General features: G+C 47.1%; 1 protein-coding gene across 1 annotated transcript in view; it reads right to left on the bottom strand.

The window, feature by feature from the left end:
- si:dkey-22o22.2 (neural-cadherin) overlaps positions 1-22,500 on the bottom strand; it is a 116,907-nt gene that overhangs the window by 57,365 nt on the left and 37,042 nt on the right. Inside the window, exons 2-5 of the mRNA XM_056601273.1 lie at positions 8,724-8,912; positions 5,952-6,177; positions 3,399-3,603; positions 795-906 (exon numbers count right to left, since the gene is read on the bottom strand). Coding sequence (XP_056457248.1) covers positions 795-906; positions 3,399-3,603; positions 5,952-6,177; positions 8,724-8,912 — 732 coding nt within the window. The remainder of the gene's footprint in view (positions 1-794; positions 907-3,398; positions 3,604-5,951; positions 6,178-8,723; positions 8,913-22,500) is intronic.

Below are 22,500 nucleotides of genomic sequence, written 5' to 3'. Positions count from 1 at the left end.
ACTTTTGTAATCAACGTGATTTGTTTTTCTTTCAAATCACACTCTGAGAGATGTGTTGGCACGGACTGATTTGGTAGTGACACAGCCGATAACCTATTCGTGAAAGCAGAACACCAAGCTCATTGATTTAACGAGGCAGGTTTATTTTACACAATCCGTTAATTTATCATGTGTGAGAGGTCATTCCTCATCCTGAGTGTGTATTGACTGTTTCTGTTGTTGAGTGAACTGCTTATTGCAAGCTTCTTATTAATTCATGGTGTACCCCTACTGCTCACAAGCAACCCCCCTTTCCCTACCCACCTCCCCATATGGATATGGAGAATTCTTGCCACACCCCAGTGGTGGTGAGGTCATTTATATGAAAGAGGGCTTTAAGATATACTAGAATGATCAATTACGAGGTCAAGCCCTACAGGAAGTGATGCAATGAGAGGTGACCTAGGCGTCAAGGACACTAACAAGTGAGTTATAGACATGGGGTCTCTTTCATATCCAAGAGGGTCTCAAAGGACACACACAATTATCAATTTGGGGGCTCAACTCCTACAAGAAGTGACTCAAAGGTGAGAAAATGCTTCACCTTGTGCCGCCTCATTCAGCGGCTTGCTTGATTTTGAGCTGAAGTTCTTCTAAGACCTACAATTAATTGTAATCTGCATAACCTTCCGTAAGATATCATACGAAGCGATGTACAGTATGTGGATACGTTGACCTGTGTGTGTGTGTGTGTGTGTGTGTGTGTGTGTGTGTGTGTGTGTGTGTGTGTGTGTGTGTGTGTGTGTGTGTGTTACCTTGCAGTAAGGAGGTTCCTGGAGATGTGCTCTCAGGGATGTTGTCTCTGCTGTAGATGGAGTAGAGGAACTCTGGCGTGCAGTCGTTCTCATCCGTTATGTGAACCACCACCTGGGGAGGGAGCGACACACCCGGTTATAGTGAGGGAGAGAGAGAGAGAGAGGCTGGAGGTTGTTGAAAGGGTAATAGGGAGAGAGAGAGCGAGAGAGAGAGAGAGAGAGAGAGAGAGAGAGAGTCTATCCGTCCTGATTTGTGAGGGGCTCCACAGCCTGCGTTGGGGCGGGGAATGGGTTTGGATGGATCCAATAGGAGCAAAGTAAATTGATTTGATGAAGTCATGCCATTTATCAATTCATCTATCAATCACATGCTTCAAGAGTCGCTGCAGAACCGCCTCCAGTGTTATGTGTGCGAGTGGGCACCTGTGTGTGTTTGTGTGAGTGAATGATTCAGTAGTGGTGTGAGTGAGTGGGTGACTGAGTGACCTTAACTAGCTGCCAAGTCAAGATGGCTGCCCTCGATTTGCTATCCCAGTTGAACAAGTACATCTTTCTACTGTCTGTTACAGTTCCCCTCCAGTGGGTGATGAGCACCATCTTTCACTTCAAACCTTATTCTAACCCTTTAGACCATACACCTTAACTTTAACATTTGTACCCTAGGATCTCTCTTTATTGAAATAAATTCTCAAATAAAGTATGCAGCTCATTTGTTTGAGTAGTGTTATAGTTATTATTTTTGCTCACCTCCTTATTTTGTATTTTCATTTAGCTAGTATATACTAAATGTCAGAAAACTTTTCAATCATCATCTTCTTCTAGCTTCCATCAACTGCTACTTCTGTAACCATGGTTACAGGGCCTCGTTCGTGGCCAGGGTTATATTCCTCCGCACTAGGAGCCAGGCACTAAGTGTGTTTCTACCTGGGAACTGTTAGCATGTTGTTGCGCCACTTAGTGAGTGATAGCAGAACAGATGGCATGCTATCCTCAGAGACTCGCAGTGACTCACTCAGACACACTCACACACACACACACACACACACACACACACACACACACACACACACACACACACACACACACACACACACACACACACACACACACACACACACACACACACACACACACACACAACAACACAATTATAGATGCACACTCTTATACAGACCGCTACCTGCTCAACAATAGTAAACCAATCTAAATTCCGCCTCCCTCACGGCCCTCCCGCCTCCCAGAGGCCAGGGACAAATCCTTTCCTATTCTCCCTCCAAATCCTGCCAGACCCACAACCAGCACCACCACCTCCACCCCCACGCACACACACATCCCTCCTTCACCTGACCCACTGGAGCTGATCTTTAAAGCCATTCTCCATGCCCCTTAAGCCCCGGAATAAGCACCCAAACAACTGGACAGCCTTTCCACAACACACACCGTCATCCAGACGGTGAGACCGGCCCTCTCTTAAGGGAAACTCTCTATGGAAGCATGCCTGTGCAACGCTGTATAATGCTGGGTATTTATAAAGTGTTTGCATTGAAGATTACCTATAACATACTAGCAGCGATACAGCAGCGTTATATTTTAGAGCGACACATGCACACACACAACCCAGTCTCACGGAAATATGTGACACTGTCACGTCACGTCATTTAATCTATTTATTTGTGATATGGGACACGTAATTTCAATTTTTCCGTGCCAAAAGCACAAATTTCAAACTCATTCGAAAAAAAAAAAGATCTGATGCAGCTACCTTTATTTCCATCGCGGTTTGCCTACAGAGCAGCGCACCTGCATTAAATATATCTGTGAATTGTCACAATTTCTCAGAATCATGTGTGTGTGTGTGTGTGTGTGTGTGTGTGTGTGGGTGTGTGTGTGTGTGTGTGAGTGTTTGTGTGAATGCTTTATGTTATATTCAATGTATAAATTGTGCTGCTGTCCATCATTAAATCACATTTGGGTTACTATGGTTACCCTTGAGGGGAGCGTGACCTATCCCGAGGACTTACAAACAGCATGCACAGATGGACTACTAAATGGCAGGGGGATCTTTTCAGTGTTTCCAGGCTATTTTTGAAAGGGTTAACAGCAAAAATACAGGTCATCTTCAAATTAAATTCCCAACTAATGAGTAGTATTATATTGTAGTGGTAGAAGTAGAATTTTGTTAGCAGAATTCATGTTACATAAAATGGAATATGTTTTTTGAAGTATATAAATTTGTGTGCATAATCAACGATACGATTCTTACCTATCTTCATTTGTATTGATCCTATAAAGACAACATTGCAAATGTCTCTATACCAAGTTTCTAAAGAGTGTTTTGGTGTGTGTGTGTTTCAGATGAGTAATATGTATGACAGTCATATGTACGTGAGTCAGATGTGTGTGTGTGTGTGTGCGTGTATCTGTCCATGTGTCTGTCTGTGTGCGTGCTTGCACTTTTGTGTGTTTGTGTGTGTGTACATTCACGCATGTGGGCTTGTGTGTGGGTGAGTTGGTGACTGTTGGCATGTGTGTGTGCATGTGTGTGACCAAATGCATGGGTGTGTGCGTGTGTGTGTGCAGTGCACACACACAGCGACGCCTCACCTCGGCCACCCCGCTGAGGCCTGTGTCGGGCTCGGAGGCGCGGACCTGCAGGCTGTGCAGGGTGTGGCCGCCCTCGTAGTCCACGGGCCGGGTCAGGCTGAGGGCCCCGCTCTCCTGGTGGATGCTGAACAGGTTCCCCGGGTTCACCAGCAGCATGTAGGCCAGGCTCTTCCTCTGGAAGGAGATGGCCTGAACCATGGCGACCCTGCACGCGCACGCACACACACACACACAGGCAGGCACGCACACACGTACACACACACGAGAACGCACGCACGCAGACACACACACACACACACACAGGCAGGCACGCACACACGTACACACACACAAGAACGCACGCACACACACACACACACACACACAGGCAGGCACGCACACACGTACACACACACAAGAACGCACGCACGCACACACACACACACAGGCAGGCACGCACACACGTACACACACACGAGAACGCACGCACGCACACACACACACAGGCAGGCACGCACACACGTACACACACACGAGAACGCACGCACACACATACGCACACACAAGAACGCACGTACACACACACACATACAAAGGCAGGCAGGCACGCACACACGTACACACACACGAGAACGCACGCACACACATACACACACATGTATACAGGTTGGTGTAGAGGGATGTGGGAGGAAATGAATAATTCCATTATTATGTTTTCATATTTTCATTGAACCTTTGACAATATGTTGCATTGATAGAGACCTGCTTTCAAATTAGGTAATAATGTATTTCTATATTTTTGTTAATTAAATTGAACCTGTAAGAGATACAAAAATTTAATTGTAATGTTCATTTGCAATAATGGGGAAAATAATTACTGAAGGGAAAAGCCTTATACAGCAGGCTTCAACACATTAAGTCACATGCATGAAGTCACAAATTCATAAGAATATTATGAGAACAGAACACGACATCTATATAAGCTGTGGTTAGTGTTGCATTAGGTCGACAGGAAAATATGCTTTGGGGATGCAGCAATATGAAACCAAACAAGCGAAAAGGACCCACAAAATAAGGCACTACACCAAGATGGACCTCAACCAAAAGCAGTATGTTTATGACAATCACCTGAAATGCAACAACTTAACTGTTGATATCAGTGGAGATCGGATGTAAACTCTGTTCCAAGCAGGACCAGCAGGTTTTGCCTTTTCGTCATTTTTAACCAATCACAAGCTAGCTCCTAGGTATTATTAGCTCTTCTTCCTTCGAGCTGTGTCTTGTGGGATCAGCTGCTCATCCTGATTGACTGGAATAAAGAGCTGACATCCTCCTCAACCCTCCGGTATTGGGCAGATGGACGGAAGTAGTGGAAACCGGTCCATTGCAGAGGTCAGTGAACGGGTGATTAAACTTGGTATCAAGAGGATGGCAAGTATAGAATAAGTATAGAATATAGCAGATGTGAGTTCAGCTTTTAAACCCCCATAGTCCCACTCTCTAAATGAAGAAAACATCACACAACATACCTGCTTACCTAATTAGCCACCCACAAATCCCCACACCCACGCACGCACACACACACACACACACACACACACACACACACACACACACACACACACACACACACACACACACACACACACACACACACACACACACACACACACACACACACACACACACACACGCATGCACACTCCCAAATACACACACACACACGCAGAGCTCAAGGTGGCGGGGTACTTGGATATTAATACAATGTGCTTTGCGCCAGCACCCCTGAGGGAGTTAGGTCACACACACACACACTCACACACTCAAACACACACACACACACACACTTTTCCCCTTCATGTTTATCCAGACCCCGCTTTTAATAAATATTTGAATTTGCCACACTTTCAAATTCTCAGCCGCAGGCCTGATTCATGCATCTGTGCCCCCCAGCCCCCCTTCTGCCACCCACTTCCCTCCCCCCCCCGTCCCCCCTTCCCCACTCTCCCTGCTCATCCCTCACCCCCCTCCCCCCTTTTTCCTATTCTTCTTCTGTCATCTCCGGGGGGCCCATCTTTTTATGCATCACATGGCATGGAATGCCAGGGAGGCCACGTGCATACACACACACACACACACACACACACACACACACACACACACACACACACACGTATATATATATAATATATATATATACTGTATATATATAAATATATATATATATATATAACAACACGTACTAGCAACACATACATCAACACATAATTAGACCATCAGAGACGCGGAAAAGTGCAGTGACCGAACACACACACACTCACACACACACACACACCCATCCTCTCTCACACACACACACACTCACACACACACACACACACACACACACACACACACACACACACACACACACACACACACACACACACACACACACACACACACACACACACTCACACTCTCACACACACACACACACACACACACACACACACACACACACACACACACACACACACACACACACACACACACACACACACACACGCACACACACACAGTGCAGTTACTCACGCCTGTCCCACTGGGGTGTTCTCCGCCACCTTCAGGTTGTACGTGAAGTTGGTGAACTGCGGGGCCCGGAACCCGGCCAGGATGGCCACCGAGGCAACGGGGCCCTTCCGACCCAGCCCATCCAGCACCTGGACCCTCAGCAGGTACTCCCTACTGGGAGTCAGAGGTCGGCCCGTGGTCCTGACCTCTCCAGAGCTGCGGTCCACCTGGAAGCACTCCTCCCCACCTGAGGGACCACAGAGCGGCGGTAAGTGTGTGGTTGTGTGTGGCTGTGTGTGGCTGTGTGTGTGTGTGTCTGCAAAGGGCAGCTGAGAACCCAAGGAAAGAAGAGAGGGTTTATTTAAGCATCTGAGCCAGAAGCATCTCAGCAGCACATCGCTGCTGGCTAACCAGCGAGAGAGAGAGAGAGAGAGAGAGAGAGAGAGAGAGAGAGAGAGAGAGAGAGAGAGAGAGAGAGAGAGAGAGAGAGAGAGAGAGAGAGAGAGAGAGAGAGAGAGAGAGAGAGAGAGAGAGAGAGAGAGAGAGAGAGAGAGAGAGAGAGAGAGAGAAGAAAGTTGGCTCTCTCACCACTGTAATACCCAGAGGATGACACAGATTATTTGTAGACTTCAGTCATGTGACCCGATGGTACTTATGGCTATATGACTTAGGTTTCTTCTTATCTTTTTCAATCCACAATCCAATGAAAATGGTTTTCTAAGAGATGAGGTAACTTCCCATTTAGTGTAAGTTTATTGCAAGTATACACACTGGTTCAATTAAAATGCATCTATATTGATCTAGATACAATAGTCAAGTTGGTTGATCAATACTTTGCGTTGAATTTACTATCATCATTAATCCATGCTGCTCTGCTCTTTATTTTCTCTCACTGAAACCTCCATGGGAGATTGTATATTCTTTGCTATAGGGGAGCAGAGAATAAAAGAGTGTTAACTCCTGATGTCTGCTGAGATGAAAGGCCAGATGGACACACAGAGTGTCACCTGCAGTGAGTCTACTGTGGCTGGCCTCTCTGAGGGGCCAGCCTGGTGCTGGCGTTATATATAGCCCTTGAGGCGGCGAAGAAAACACTGCTTTAACAGACTGATTGATGGTTCGATTGATTGATTGATTGATCAGTTTAAGTGGTTGATTTACTGGTTAAAAGTCCTGCATTAATTGATTATCAAGATGACCTTCAGGCTAAATCTAAATCTAAATCTTCAGGCTAAATCCCTTCAATAAATTCTCATGGGGAACAGCCTCATTACCAAAGGTCAGCGACTGCCTTACATGCAACATCAGTTAGGTTCAGAAGTGAAAGCTAGCTTCCCAACAGAGTATTAGACGAGCAGCGAAACTGGCGTAGTGATGACTAGTTCTGACTGTACCCACGTGCTATATTGGCCCCAGTGTTAAAGACAGCGTGTTAATACACGTTATTGGATTATTTTTTGGCACACATGTCACCCGTCCCCCCACGGTGGCCCCTCAGCCCTCTACTTGTTTCACAGAAACTAAAATATCTCTCCTGCTCGTCTCCACCCACTCTCTCTTCCTTCCCCCTCCCTTCATCTCTCTCTCCCGACTTTTACACACCTGTATCCATTCTTAGTCTATCTTCTGCTCTCTCTCTCTCTCTCTCTCTCTCTCTCTCTCTCTCTCTCTCTCTCTCTCTCTCTCTCTCTCTCTCTCTCTCTCTCTCTCTCTCTCTCTCTCTCCCCCTCCCTCCCTCCCTCCCTTGCTCTACCTTGCTCTCTCTCTCTCTCTCCCCCTCCCTCCCTCCCTCCCTTGCTCTACCTTGCTCTCTCTCTCTCTCTCTCTCTCTCTCTCTCTCTCTCTCTCTCTCTCTCTCTCTCTCTCTCTCTCTCTCTCTCTCTCTCTCTCTCTCTCTCTCTTTTGTTCACTTCTGGGGGATTTGTAGCCCAAGGGAATGATTACCGGTGTGTCGTTGTGCTCCTTATCATTGCTGGCTAATACAAATGCAACACCCACCTCAACATGTGTGTGTATGTGTGTGATTTGTGTTTGTGTATGTGTATGTATGTGGGTACAAGTGTATGGCTGTGTGCCTATCATGATCTTTACTTAACCATGAAAAATCTTTGGAAACCAAGACATCCAACACCTGGAGGTTAAATAACTGACAGCGATGCTCTCTCACACTAATCAAGAGAGCGCAAATCAGGAATAATACATTTAAAATAAATTTGGCACTGTTTTCACATTTCTTGAATGTTTCATTAATGTTTAATGTGAGTAAATGGAAGGTAAACTCGCTGAACGTGGCCAAGTGTCTAGGCATGCATACTCTGGTCCTCTTTATCTCTCTATGGACACGGTGAATAGTGCTAGTGCTGTTCGTGTTCACCACCGATGATATTCATTTGGCATATTCATATTCATTCTTCTTTTTCAAAAATTGTATCAATATTTTACATTTTCTATTCTTAAAAAACCTCTCTTGAGGTCTAGTGAACCACGTCATAGTTCTATCCGCATAACACCTCTACTGACTGAACGGTCACAACATGAAACAACCGTTTCTGTTTGCTAACTCTCTGCTTTACGGTGGAGTTTCTTTTGATTTGTTCTAGAAAAACGATTTTTAACTGAGGATCATTACTGCTGTCATTTCCGACCATATCATGGTTGCCAGAAGAGAATAGATGCAGCTGTGTTTGTATACTCAGACTACAGTCAGATTAAACCGTATTAGCAACCATACTTCCACGTATAATGACCAGACTTCCAAAGACATGTAAAGGCTTTCTCCGCTTCCCTGCTTACCCTCTAACAGGATGAACTGGGCGTTGCGCTGGGTCCCGTCCCGTTGCCGGGCGGAGAGACGGTAGACCACCAGGCCCGGGGTGGCGTCTGGCCCCACAGCTGCCAGGTATGGGGAGGGGTACATGGCCCACTGCAGGTCGGCCTGACTGGGCATGCTGAGCGCCAGGCGACAGAGGTACCAGTCATCTCCTGCAGGGGGACAAGAAGACGAGAGGGCAAAAGAGACAAAGGAAGAGTTAGGTATCCATCACGTTTAATTGATTTAATTTATTCATTTAGCATCTGGAGCATAAGTATAGACTCAAGACCCAAATAACTGAAATCAGAGCAATTGAAAAAAGATGGAGTCTTCTAGATGTATAGGTAAAGGCTTTGTCAGACCATCCACATGTGTCCCAGACACCATCCATCCATCTATCCATCCATCCATCCCATCTTTCAAATGCTATTTGCCAGGGGGCAGCCATTCCTCAACGCCTCACCATTTGTCAGGTCAATTCTCTGCCGACACACGGGCGCACGCGGACATCAGCGGGAGCAGATCTCCCAGGATCTTATCCGCGGCTCGTGACAAATGACCTCTCACAGAAATTACTGATGGCCTCCCCCTAAATAACCGAAATTCTTCTGCGCTGGGAATGAGCGATGCAGCGGTGCTAGCATGGCTGCACCACGCAGAACCACGCCGGCTGGCCCAGAGGTGTGCAGCCATCAGAGGAGATGACATTTCTGTACAACATCCATCATGTCCTCCCACTGATCATCGCTACGGCAACAGCAGAGGATGCGGGAGGTGTGGGGGAGGGAAGGGGGGGGGGGGGGGGGTATGGGGTATAGGATGGGCTCCTCGTCTATAAAAATAAAAAAAGACACTTTGTAAAGATCAGAAACAAACAGACACGGCGGCACAGAGTCAGAACATAAACACAGGCCTGCCTCCTCCGTACACACACCGACACACCAACACGCGACACACACACACACACACACAACAGTGAATTCTTCATTTCTCTCTTCTCATGCCACTCTGTTCTTTCCTGTTCTCGGCTGCCTCTCCCTTGGTTCTTAGGGAGGGGAATTTTGTCGGGCTTGAAAGAGCGTTGACGGCGGCTGCTGTTTCCACGCCGCAGCGCATACGAGACAACAGCAAAACACGACGCAAGCTCACTTCAGAGGGACACCAGGTGGATGACAAAAGAGTACAGGGCTGGGTGAGAGGTTGCCTGTGTGTGTGTGTGTGTGTGTGTGTGTGTGTGTGGGTGGGTGGGTGGGTGGGATCGTTCCTGTTGTTTCCATACCGCTCAAGTCTGATTGCATGTCAACAGGAAGACAACAGGGAAGGGAGGAAGGGAGTGGAAGGGGGGGGGGAGAGAGAGAGAGAGATAGCGAGAGAGGGGGAGAAAGAGGGAAGATGGAGCTAGATCAGAGGAATACTAAAACACAACAGAGGAGGAGAAGGAGATGTGGAGGGATGCAGGGAGGCAACTCTCTACAGTCCATTGTTTCTCCTTCCTACTCTGACTGCTCTTCTCCTCCACACCTTTACCTCCTCTACTCCCTTTCGTTGAGCCAACCTGCTCCTTGTCTACTCTAAAGAGCTCCCTCTCTTCTAGTCTTTTCTGTCTTCTCCTGCACAGTAAAGTTGTCGGAGGCGGCGAGGCTCCGAGGTCGGCAGAGCAACTAATGAACAGATTAGATCGGCCGGGTCAAGCTCAGAGTTTCAATATTTTTATTTTTGTTTGGCTACGATAACCATAAAGCAGGGCCCCGGGCTATTTATTAAAACAACACACATTCTAGCATATTACACTTTAACATGTGAGAAAAACAACTCCGGGGCATTGAGCCACCGCGTGTAGGAAATGAATTCTCTGCCTTATTATAATAAATGCGGATACACAGTCATAACGCCGTGCTCGGTGAGCTGAGGCAAGAAAATAGATATATTTTAATGAAGGCCAAAGACTGTGTGCTTGTTTAGGAGACAAAACCCACTCACAGGGAAACAGAGCTTGTCAACGGAGGAGAAAAGGCCTGGGATAACAAAGGTCTCCTCTGCCCACACACTTTAACTGTACCATGGAAGTAGGAATCAGACACACACACACACACACACACATATGCACACACACACACACACACACACACACACACACACACACACACACACACACACACACACACACACACACACACACACACACACACACACACACACACACACACACACACACACATATTCAATGCGTATGTATAACACAATAGTACTATATAGGCCAAACACGATTATGGAGAATTAAATTAATCAGTGGCTGTAAAAAAATATATCATATATTCCCACATTGTACTTTGCCCTACTTCATTATATTAAGACGTTTTGAGATTAAAAATACTTTTATTTATTATTTAATACTTATTTACTTAATATTTATTGTGGCATTTATATCTTGAGTTGGGGCACAAAGAACACATTAACCATACATTAAATATGATTATATTTAGTTTCAATTTATACTTTTTGCGATGCAAAATGCATGCAGTTTGTTAAGTAAAGGTGTTGAATTAATAACTTCATATGTGAGGGCTTAAAAACTTGCAGAGAAATAAGTTATAAGATAGCAGGCTCTTTGTAAGGTTGTAAACATGTTCCAACTGAAGTCTGACCAAATCCATTATAAAACACCTTTATCCCCTCATTTAAATGTGTTACGTAAAAACACAACAGAGCGCTCGTGCTGAATAGATAGCTTTTGTTTCATACTAAGCCTGCTGTTTTGTCATTTCCTTTTTAGCTTTCCCTAATTATATTTTTTATTTATCCGTTTGTGAGTTTCCTGTCTTTGATTCGGAGCGTATCGAGGCCATGGCGGCGCGCGACAGCGAGGAGGAGATGGGGACACAATGAGCAGAGCTATTTTCTGTCCTTGCCAATGAGTTTGAGTTTGGCGCTGCTGCGCGGAGAGAGACTGTGGAGAGAGACGGAGGTAGAGAGGGAGAGAGAGAGAGAGAGAGAGAGAGAGAGAGAGAGAGAGAGGGAGAGAGAGAGAGAGAGAGACGGAGGTAGAGAGAGAGAAAGACAGAGAGAGAGAGGAGAGAGGAGGAGCAGCGAGCCAGGCAGGCAGAGGAGAGGTTGTTGTGCCTCATAAATAACCTACACGCCTCACAAAAAGCCTCAATTAGGGCAACAAGGAAACAGGAGAGGCGAGGAAATTCAATTATTCCGTGTACCCACACGGTTTTGTTTTTAACCACTGGGGAAAGACAGCGATGAGCTCACTGCTAGGGAGGATGTATGTTTTTATGAAGTATCTATTTATTCAATCTATTTATGAAATGTATACGTGATGTGAGGGTGTGCTTGTGTATGTGTCAGTGTTTTTTGTGTCCATGTGTGTGTGCATGTGTGTGCGCATGGTGGTGTGAAAAGACTGACCGCTGACAAGGACTTCACTAGAGTGTGTGACAATTTTGGACGTTATCGGACCCCAATTCCAGTCTTGGAGCCCTGTCCAAGTGCAATCAGTGGAACTATGAAGGGGACCCATCTGTGCGAGGGTTTGACCCAGCCCATACTGGGAGACTAATGCAGAATCGAGTGGGTCCTGCAGGTTGAGGTCCATCTGGACCAGCCAGAGAGCCAGAGGACAGATCTCTGCTCCACCCTAATTAAACAGGCTTATGGGCTAGCCTACTTTACCCCCTCAACATACACACACACACGCACACAGGCACGCACACACACACAGACATGCGAGCACATGCACACAAACTCACAGGCGTGCAGAAGCACACCCACTCACACGCGTACATGCACACACACACACACACACACACACACACACACACACACACACACACACACACACACACACACACACACACACACACACACACACACACACACACACACACACACAAACACACACACACACACACACACACACACACACACACACACACACACACACACACACACACACACACAAACACACACACACACACACGCACAACCACACAGCAACATATCCTGGAACACATTTAATTAACACAGTTAATTATTTGGTCACTGAAGATGAACCGCTCTTCTTCATCAGAGAGAGAGAAAGAGAAAAAATGAGAGTGCGAGTGCGTATGTAAGAGAGAAGATGAGAGAAGATGACACACAACCGCACGCACACACATTAAGGGACACACACAAGCTGGGACATACAAACACATGCAAGCACACTTCCACTGATTTAATAGAACCCCTTATTTGTGTGTGAGTGTGTGTGTCTGTGTGCGTGCGTGTGTGTGCGTGTGTGTGTGTGTGTGTGTGTGTGTGCGTGTGTGTCTGTGTGAGTGTGTGTGTGTAATGAGTCTCCGTTTGCATGTGTGTGTGTCCAGGTGGGACGGGGGGGTGGGGTCTGTCTACTCTGCGGTGCTGAGCTGATGATGTAAATGCATGTAAACCCAGCAGCCGGTGAACACATGAACAACTCCTCCTGCTGTCTACCGCTGAGCAGCAACACAGCCCACTACACAACACCCTACACAACCCACTACACAACCCACTACACAACAACACCTTGGGACACTAGACACACAATCATCTGTGGAGCATGTGTGTGTTTGTGTGCGTGCGTATGTGTGTGTGTGTGTGTGTGGGGGGGGAGGTGCTATGTGTAAATAAATGTGTTTAATTGAGTGCAAATTCGTGCCTAATGAATAATTCAAGTATTTGTGTCACTGTCGGCCTTGGGCAAGGCGACCTGCCTGAGACGCTTTACAGATAGATGATGTATACAGATGTAATGCGCTGTATGTCAGTTAGCGGATGCTCTTTAGCTAAACAAACAGCTGGAGACATCCAACTCAATGACTCAACGCCTCTGAAGACAAACATGGTGAAAGTCATTGTAATGTTTGTTTGTTTCACTATCGCTCTGGTTCCGTTGGAAGCGCTTCACGGCGTTATGTGGATGCTAACAATGTCAAACGCCAAACTTGTAGAATAAATTGACCTCCATGTCTGCAGTCTAGCTGTAGGCTTCCTTGAGCCAGACGCCTAACTCCTCGCTGCTTATTAATGACATGCATCGAAATGGATCCACAGTAAGCCTCTTCTAAATGAGGAACTAAAGGTAAAAATACCTTTCTGGAGCCCAGTGACGGTACTAGCCCTGAACACATGTTTAACAGCCAAGGAAAGTTCTGCTGATCTAAAATATGATACCAACTCACAAACTAGGTCTCGCCCCCCACCGGACCCAAGGCCCCGGGGGTTGGCGCGCTCTGCCTGACCACAAATATCATTTTTCAGCGCATGTGAAGGACCCCCAGATGCCCACGAGTGTGTGGGTGAAGCAGACCACCCTCCTTAACATGGAAACTCAATTAGAGGCATGGCTCTGTGTGCGGTGTGTGTGTGTGTGTGTGTGTGTGTGTGTGTGTGTGTGTGTGTGTGTGTGTGTGTGTGTGTGTGTGTGTGTGTGTGTGTGTGTGTGTGTGTGTGTGTGTGTGTGTGTGTGTGTGTGTGTGTGTGTGTGTGTGTGTTTGTGTATCTGTGTGTATGTGAGAGAAAGTGTTTGGGCATGTATGTGTGTGTGGTGTGTGTGGTGTGTGGTGTGTGGTGTGTGTGTGTGTGTGTGTGGTGTGTGGTGTGTGTGTGTGTGTGTGTATGTGTGTGTGTGTGTGTGTGTGTGTGTGTGTGTGTGTGTGTGTGTGTGTGTGTGTGTTTGTGTGCAAGCCTAGAATCGTACCATTTTTGCATGTATACTGGGTGTAGAAGCTTGGACATAGGGATAAAAGGCAGGCTGAGGGTAGACATGTGTATCGCATGCATCCATGCATGATTTAGGCAGCTGCACTATTGACCCGTTCTTCCCACCTCAAGTCAAAAAGCATTTCATAACGGCGCATCATAAAGTGCATCTGACAAACATTGCATGTAACTGATTGAGTGGATTGGATCTGTGGCTTACACAGATCCACAGCTAGCATGTTGAGTGAATAGAACCTCACAGAACGGAACAGAGCCCAGGAGAGCAGAACATTATAACGTAGTGAATGTCTGCCATTGTCCAATGTTTCAAAATAGAAAAAAAAGGGAGAGGGAAAAGAGGAATAAACAAGAACAGAATACAAGTAAAGGGAAACTGAGAAGAAGATATGATGAAGACTGGTGCAGATGATAAAGAGGCACTTATGAGGACATCAGAGCGATGATATCCATTGCCATCTAATCTATGGAGTGTGCATTTGGTGTTTCTTTGTGTGCTTGTCTCCAGCGATGGGGGCCATGGTGGGTAAACGGTTGGCACGCGGTCGGCGCGGCGCTAGCGAGCATGACCCACTCTGGGCTGAGGGGCAGCTGGGACCCCCCCAGATGGCACCAATGAGGCGCTATGTAGCGGCACTGTGTGTCTGGCAACTCCACACCACAGCCATCCAACCAGCTCACGCCACACGCAGGCAACAGCACTATCGGTCTGCTAGCCTGGTGCTACAGGCACCAGGCAGCCTTTTAACTGGGTTAAACCTCAACTCATATCAGGTTTTGATGATGTCAATGGGGAGATCTTTAGCCAAAAAAACAATGACTGGTACATTTCCTGCCTTGAAAACCTAGCCAAAGATAGCCGTGACTGACTAGAAAAGTAGGCAATTGTTTACTAGAAAGTAAGCATAACATGAAAAAAATTAAAGCCCTTTAATTTTTAATGTGCTCCATAATTCCTCCAACTCCTTAGGAGTTTAGCACCACAATAAGCCTTGCATCTTCCAGGATACGGACTTAAGGACAACAGCGACACCTGCGTAGGTTCACCGCACACAGTTCTACAGTTTGACTCCATCCCAGCCCAGCTTCCCTGGGCTAAGCCTCTCGTGGGGGCCCGCGTTAAGAGAGAGCCGCTTTCCCACGGAGGTTGTGGGGGGGCCCACTGGGAGCACCTCTGCCCAGCAGGCTCCAGGAGGCTGGGCCCCCAGGCCTCTCTCTGGGCTGAAACCACATAGATCCACCCCATAGATCCACCAGATCCACCGGGCTTGGCTTCCACCAGCAGGGAGACGATCAATGAGAGGAAGAGAAGGAATAGAGGAAATTAAAGAGAGCTGGGATGGATGGAGATCCATGGCAACATAGAAGATAGATAGACGGACAGACAGCCAAGGACATAGATTGATAGACAGACAGACAGACAGACAGACAGACAGACAGACAGACAGACAGACAGACAGACAGACAGACAGACAGACAGACAGACAGACAGACAGACAGACAGACAGACAGACAGACAGATAGATAGATAGAGGGGGGGGGGGGGGGGGGGGGGGTAGAGACATGAGGAGCTAGAGTAAGACAGAGAAGCGATAACATGAGAGACGCAGAGGTTAAACCCCCTGTGTGTCTTTGAGAGGGGAAGGACATCAGACAGCTGATGCCAATGTGATATGTCTGCTGATTGGCCGGGGAGGCAGATGGGCATGGGGGATGTGCGGGGGGAAGTGGGGCAAATGGTTGTTTCTTGTAGCGGACGACTACAAGAACAGAGTCCCGGTCAGGGAGGGACTGGTGCCAAGTCTGCAAGCTTGTTCCTGACCTCAAGGGGATGCATGTGTGTGTGTGTGTCTCTGTGTGTGTGTGTGTGTGTGTGTGTGTGTGTGTGTGTGTGTGTGTGTGTGTGTGTGTGTGTGTGTGTGTGTGTGTGTGTGTGTGTGTGTGTGTATGTGTGTGTGTGTGTGTGTGTGTGTGTGTGTGTGTGTGTGTGTGTGTGTGTGTGTGTGTGTGCGTGTGTGTGCGTGTGTGTGTGTGTGTCTGTGTGTGTGTGTGGCACGTGTTTGTATTTGTACATGAGGATGGATGCCTGTGTGCATTCAACATGTATGTTGATAATCCTTCCTTTCTGCTTTCCTTCTTTCTTCCTGCCTTCACTCCTTCAATCCCTCCCTACCCCCTTATCCTCTTCCCTTCCACCTCCCTGTACCTCTGCATCATTGTTTATCTCCTTCACCTCCGCTCCGGCCCTCCTTCTTCCTATCCTCCTAGTGTTTTCATCATCTCCTCACAAGGACAAAGCAAGTCCTATCTGCCCTGCTGAAGGCAGTCTGTTTGAAGCCTGTTGAGGGCTAGGGGGGAGGAGCCAGTGACGGGCTGGTGGGGGGGGGGGGGGGATTGGCAAGGGGGACTATGGGGGATGTCTTGGGGTTTTCCGCTTGTGTCAAACTGTCTCTTAGCAGCTTCCCGCAGACTCAGGATAAATCCGGCCTGATCCGAGACATGGAGAACTGTCATCTGAATTATGAATATCTGAAGACTTTTGTCAGGCATTAAAAAGTAAAGTGGTGAATGTTTAATGGGCCGTGGGTTATTGATGGAGCGTCGCATCCAGGGAGTTCCTCCACCAAAACTGACAATGGTGGAGGTGTAATCTGTGTGTGAGTGTGTGTGTATGTCTTTCTTTGAGTGTGTGTGTGTGTGTGTGTGTGTGTATGTGTTTTTCTGCGAAAGTGTTGTTGGTTATTCTGTTAACTGGTCAGAAAGGTCATTCATCCCCTCATTAGCAGATGGTCATGTCACAAACCCTGTAACATTGGTGAAAACACACACACACACACACACACACACACACACACACACACACACACACACACACACACACACACACACACACACACACACACACACACACACACACACACACACACACACACACACACAGTGTCACCTCTGGGGTGCGCAGCTGGGTACCCGCTGGCTTTGCATCTGGGTACCACGGTGTATGTGTGTGTGTGTGTGTGTTTGTGTGTGTGTGTATGTGTTTGCACACACATACACATGCACACACACACATTGATGTCACCCCATCCAGGCATCCATACAGCTCAGCTAGAGCGAGTAGTTGTAAATCATATTCCCTTCTCCCGCTCCCTCATGTAGAGCGAGAGGGGATAAACAGCACAGAAAGCCGAGCCCAGTTTATCATGTGTTTTTTTGTGTCAGTATGTGTGTGTGTGTGTGCTGTGTGTTTGGTGTAAGAACGGTTTCTCTACCTTAGTAGTTTAAATGCATGTATTTTTATTTGTACATTTGTGTCTGTGTGTTTGTGTCGGTGAGAATGTGATGTTTTTTTGGGTATGTGATTGACGGAGTTGGGTAAAGTTTAATTTAAAAGTAACTTGTTTCATTACAAGATTATTGTCATTTAAAAGTAACTTTCTACATTACAGCGTAACCTACTGAGAGAAGTGACTGTGAAGAATACTTTCGCGTTACCGAAAAAACCTCTGTTGAAACAACGTCCACCCCTCTCCGATATCATTGTGTAGATTACTTGCTATAACCCATATATTATCTGCTTCAAAAATATTTATTTTAAGATGCATTTGAATAAAAACTTGATATTTTCAATGCCCCGCTTTGCCGAATATGTGCATCTGGAGTATGAGTGTTTCCACCTACCAAACGTTTCTACCAGACTGATGCCTCTTTCACTGCATAGAAACTAGCATTTTCATCAGGTAACGGTAATTGTGGTGGATCTTTAGTTCCAAGACTTTTCGTGGGCAGGACTGAAAACCAACGGGAATTGACGTTGATTTTAAATTCTCTGTAGTTTTAGCAGCCTGAGAAGCTCCCCCACCCCCCAGGTCTAGGTGAAGCTTTCGGATGCAAATGACGAGTCTGTGAGCTATATATATACAAATCAGGATACTGAGGTAACACCTTTTTCTGGGTACTTCTTTATAGATCAGGCTTATAAAAGGAAAACGATCCGTTTTAGTTTTATGTGGTTCAGGACGGTATATCTCCCTAAAGACGGATTCATCGCAAAATGATTGGATTGGATCTGCCCAGTGCCACTCTGGATCTGCCATAACCAATCGCATAGCGTTTGGTCATGACGTATGTCTTGCGACGGGACCGGCTCCTTCACCACTAACGGAGCCAGCTGGAAAATCAAACTTTTCCCGAACCCGCTGGGGAGAAGCGCCACAACATCATGGCCACCAACAAAACTCAGCAAAGCTTGTTCTTGCTCCGGCTTTAATTGATCGATATTCGGCAGCGATCCCACAACAGACCGAATAGCTTCTCTCGTATCCTTCTCCATTGTCTTCCTGGTCTTCCTCTGACTACAACTGAAACTGGCGCAGGACCTCGACGTCATCGTTCTCAGCCACTCCCTCTGTTCGCTGACTGGACCGCCAAAAATCTGGCTTCCAAGGAACCCATGCATATGAAGCAGACCCAGACCTAGTACTGAAGTGAAATGAAAATTGAGCGGAAGGAGGTAGGTGGGCGGTGCCAGGCTAACACGAAACCGTATAGGTCCGGATATATTTGAAACCACCCTGGCACATGGTTTCAGAAAAGTGCGGTTTCAGGCACCGGATCTGCCGGATCCGCCTGGTCGGTCCGCCGAAACGCACAAGACTTATGTGGTTTCACCAAAATATCGGTCTGGCAGACGTGCCCACTTCACCCATAGTGTATTTGTAAATGAACATGGTCACTCCCTCCATGGCTGGTGGCCAATCCTCCACTCTCCACGATGGTCACTCACCTTTGTTTCCTTTGTTGTTACTACCCACAAAGGTGAAAGGGAATGAATCAGACTATGTTCATTCATTTTTGTTTTTTGTTTGAGTGTGTGTGTAAGTGTGTATACATTCAAGTGTGACGGGTCAAATCACACCCCTAGTCGAACAGAACACATCGTGACCAGGTCTCCAACAACCATGAAGGTATTATTATGGGATGATTTTCCAGTCGAGTGCTTCACTGTGGGAGGGGCTGAGCCATTCATATAGGTACAACACCCCCCTGTTGGGCCAGGCCCTCTGGATCTGGGCCTTCTCACAGGCTCATGCATGGGCTGCTCAATAGCCCTGCTCCATGTTTTCAAACATGGACATCTCTGAGAACAAATCATCTAACTGCAGATGAAAGGAGCCCAACACACTCATATCCGTGAACACTTCACATCCATTCATATGGGGAGCAGTGGCAGACACACACACACACACACACACACACACACACACACACACACACACACACACACACACACACACACACACACACACACACACACACACACACACACACACACACGAGTGCACACAAACACACACACAAGTTAACATTAACAGACACACGCACAGACACGCTCACACACAAATGAACATAAACACACGCACACACGCAGATGTGTACGCACATGGACGCACACACACACCCATTGGTATGGTTTACTAAAGAAAATTACTTTGCTATCAACTTAAATGTCAACGCTTTTTGCATGAACACATATGCATGCACACAATCACGCACACACACACACACACACACACACACACACACACACACACACACACACACACACACACACACACACACACACACACACACACACACACAAACACACACACACACACACGCAAAAACCCAGACACACACAAACACTTCCCAGCAGACTGGTGGCCATTCATTGTGATCAAAGCGGCAGATTTGCTCCATTGTGTGGATAAATAGGCTCCACAAGCTGTTTAGGAGAGGGGGGCTATAAGCCGGCCACGCAGCCTCACAGACCCACCGCTTACCCAACACGACCCACCCCAGCAGCACACACAGTCGGCCCATTTGGTCCAATCTTTCCGAGACCTCCACTTGGGGTACGACTCACAATGTGGAGGGGCCTATAATCCGACACACGCAGAAATACTTGGGAATGCCGCCCTCCACCCCTCCACCATGGTGGGATTTCCAATGAGTTTTTCACAACTCCATTGTAACGGACGGAGTACGTTTGTTACCAAAGCTTTACAGACGCTGAAGTTCCTTTCGATTTTTCAATGAAAAAGGATTTAAAAAGCCTGGTCGCAGTCTATTGTTAATGAGATGGCCGACATTGATTCAACGTAGTGGCAACCTAACGCCAAGCGCTGTGGAAAAAACCACCGTGCCAAAAAGCCTTTTAATATGGTAGTGAAAATATCATATCTTCATTTTGTGTTGCTTGTGAGAGTGAGTGAATTCACAGCTCAAGTACCATCGATCTTCTTTAACTGAAATCCTCTCAGATTAGACTCAATATCCTCACTGAGTTTTTGTTCCGTGGTCAGCTGCTCTGCCTTATTTGTAATACATTTGCACAAGGAGAGTGGTGTTTCATGCTATTCAACAAAACTCATGAACGCTAACAGTTGATTGGATTGCTGGCTAGCACGGGACCTTGGCTCGTAGACGAGCCGTGATGTGAATTAACTAAATTACCAACAATAGTCGTTATTACACGCAGCTTCAGGGCCAAAGAAGATAACGAAGAAGCAATCTGAAAATAACTGCACCACATAAAATTTCTTCATAATCGAAATTAAGGAAAATGCCTGGCATCAGTATGACACCTTTTCTGTTATCCATTGCCCATATTGATAGGATTGTCCTGGGCATTTCTGACCAATATAAAAAGGAAGTGCCTTGTGTGCAATAAAGTAATCTAGTCATCACAACACATCTTTACAACCCAGTTGTTCGGAGGATTCCCGCGGCTGCCTCAACAGTGGCTGCCTGCGCCATCTTAAAGTCCAAGGGTGCATCTGTATACTGGAGTCCCTCATTTATAGACATGCACAAAACATTTAAATGTAGCCATTTCACTCTTATCCAGACACTTTAAGTGGCTGAGAGCAACCAAGGCACACAATTAAAATTGGAATAAGAACAAAAAACATTAAAGTTTGATTTCAAAAACCCACATGCAGACGAAAGGGGTAATAACAAGAAATAGTAGGCGACTGGAGCTCAGATTAGCAATACAGCCCTTCACTGTGGCGTGCAGTAAGAACAGCAGAGCTCCAACAGAGCGTGACCGCGGTGAGGGTCTCCGGTTTAGGTGGGGCTGGGCTTTGAGGTGGGCGGTGGCGGCGGGTTCCCGGACTGGTTGAGGGGAGCGGGCGTCGGGCTGATTATGTGTGCGGAGCAGGAGGGTCTGTTTGACTAATGAGAACATCTGTGGAGACACCGCCGTCTTTGATAAGTGGAGGAGGTTCGCCGTGTCCTGAGGCACGCCCACACATACGCTCTCAACCACCCGCACGCACGCACGCCCGCCCGCCCGCCCGCCCGCCCGCACGCACGCACGCACGCACGCACGCACGCACGCACGCACGCACGCACGCACGCACGCAGGCACGCACACACACACACACACACACACACACACACACACACACACACACACACAGACACACACACACACACACACACACACCTCCCTAGAGAGAAGGACATAACCTGTGCTTGGTGGTCGGGATTTTTCTGTCCTACTTTAACTCTCATCTCACACACACACACACACACACGCTCTCTGACACTTTTCATCTCTGCCTCCAGAAGCCTGTCTCCATGACGACGCGTCACATCTCTGGCCCGAGCACTTCCAGAGGACCAAAGAGTTACAACCTGGAGGATCAGAGGATCACTCAGATGCATGTTTCTTTGAACCATGTCTAATTGTGTTATCAACCTGGAGTAGTAGTGCAGACCAGACAGATCTGCACGACCAGAATCGTTCAAATTACCACCAGGATTAAAGCAGGGTGGCTTCCGGCCAACTGGTCCAAGCTGGTACACAATAGGAGTTCTGCCATTGTTTGGGTGTACCCTTGGCCCCATGCCGCAATACAGATGTCAGATATAATGCAGACTGGAGCAGACCGGTTTACAACTGTCTGTCTACAGACTGTGGATCAAACCGCTCATTGGTAGTTTGAGCTTTGGTCGGCGCCGTCA

This window comes from Gadus chalcogrammus, chromosome 11 (assembly GCF_026213295.1).
Source record: "Gadus chalcogrammus isolate NIFS_2021 chromosome 11, NIFS_Gcha_1.0, whole genome shotgun sequence".
NCBI classification, from domain to species: Eukaryota; Metazoa; Chordata; class Actinopteri; order Gadiformes; family Gadidae; genus Gadus; species Gadus chalcogrammus.
The sequence above is the reverse complement of the archived record's forward strand: the minus strand, read 5'-3'. Positions and strand labels throughout refer to the sequence as shown.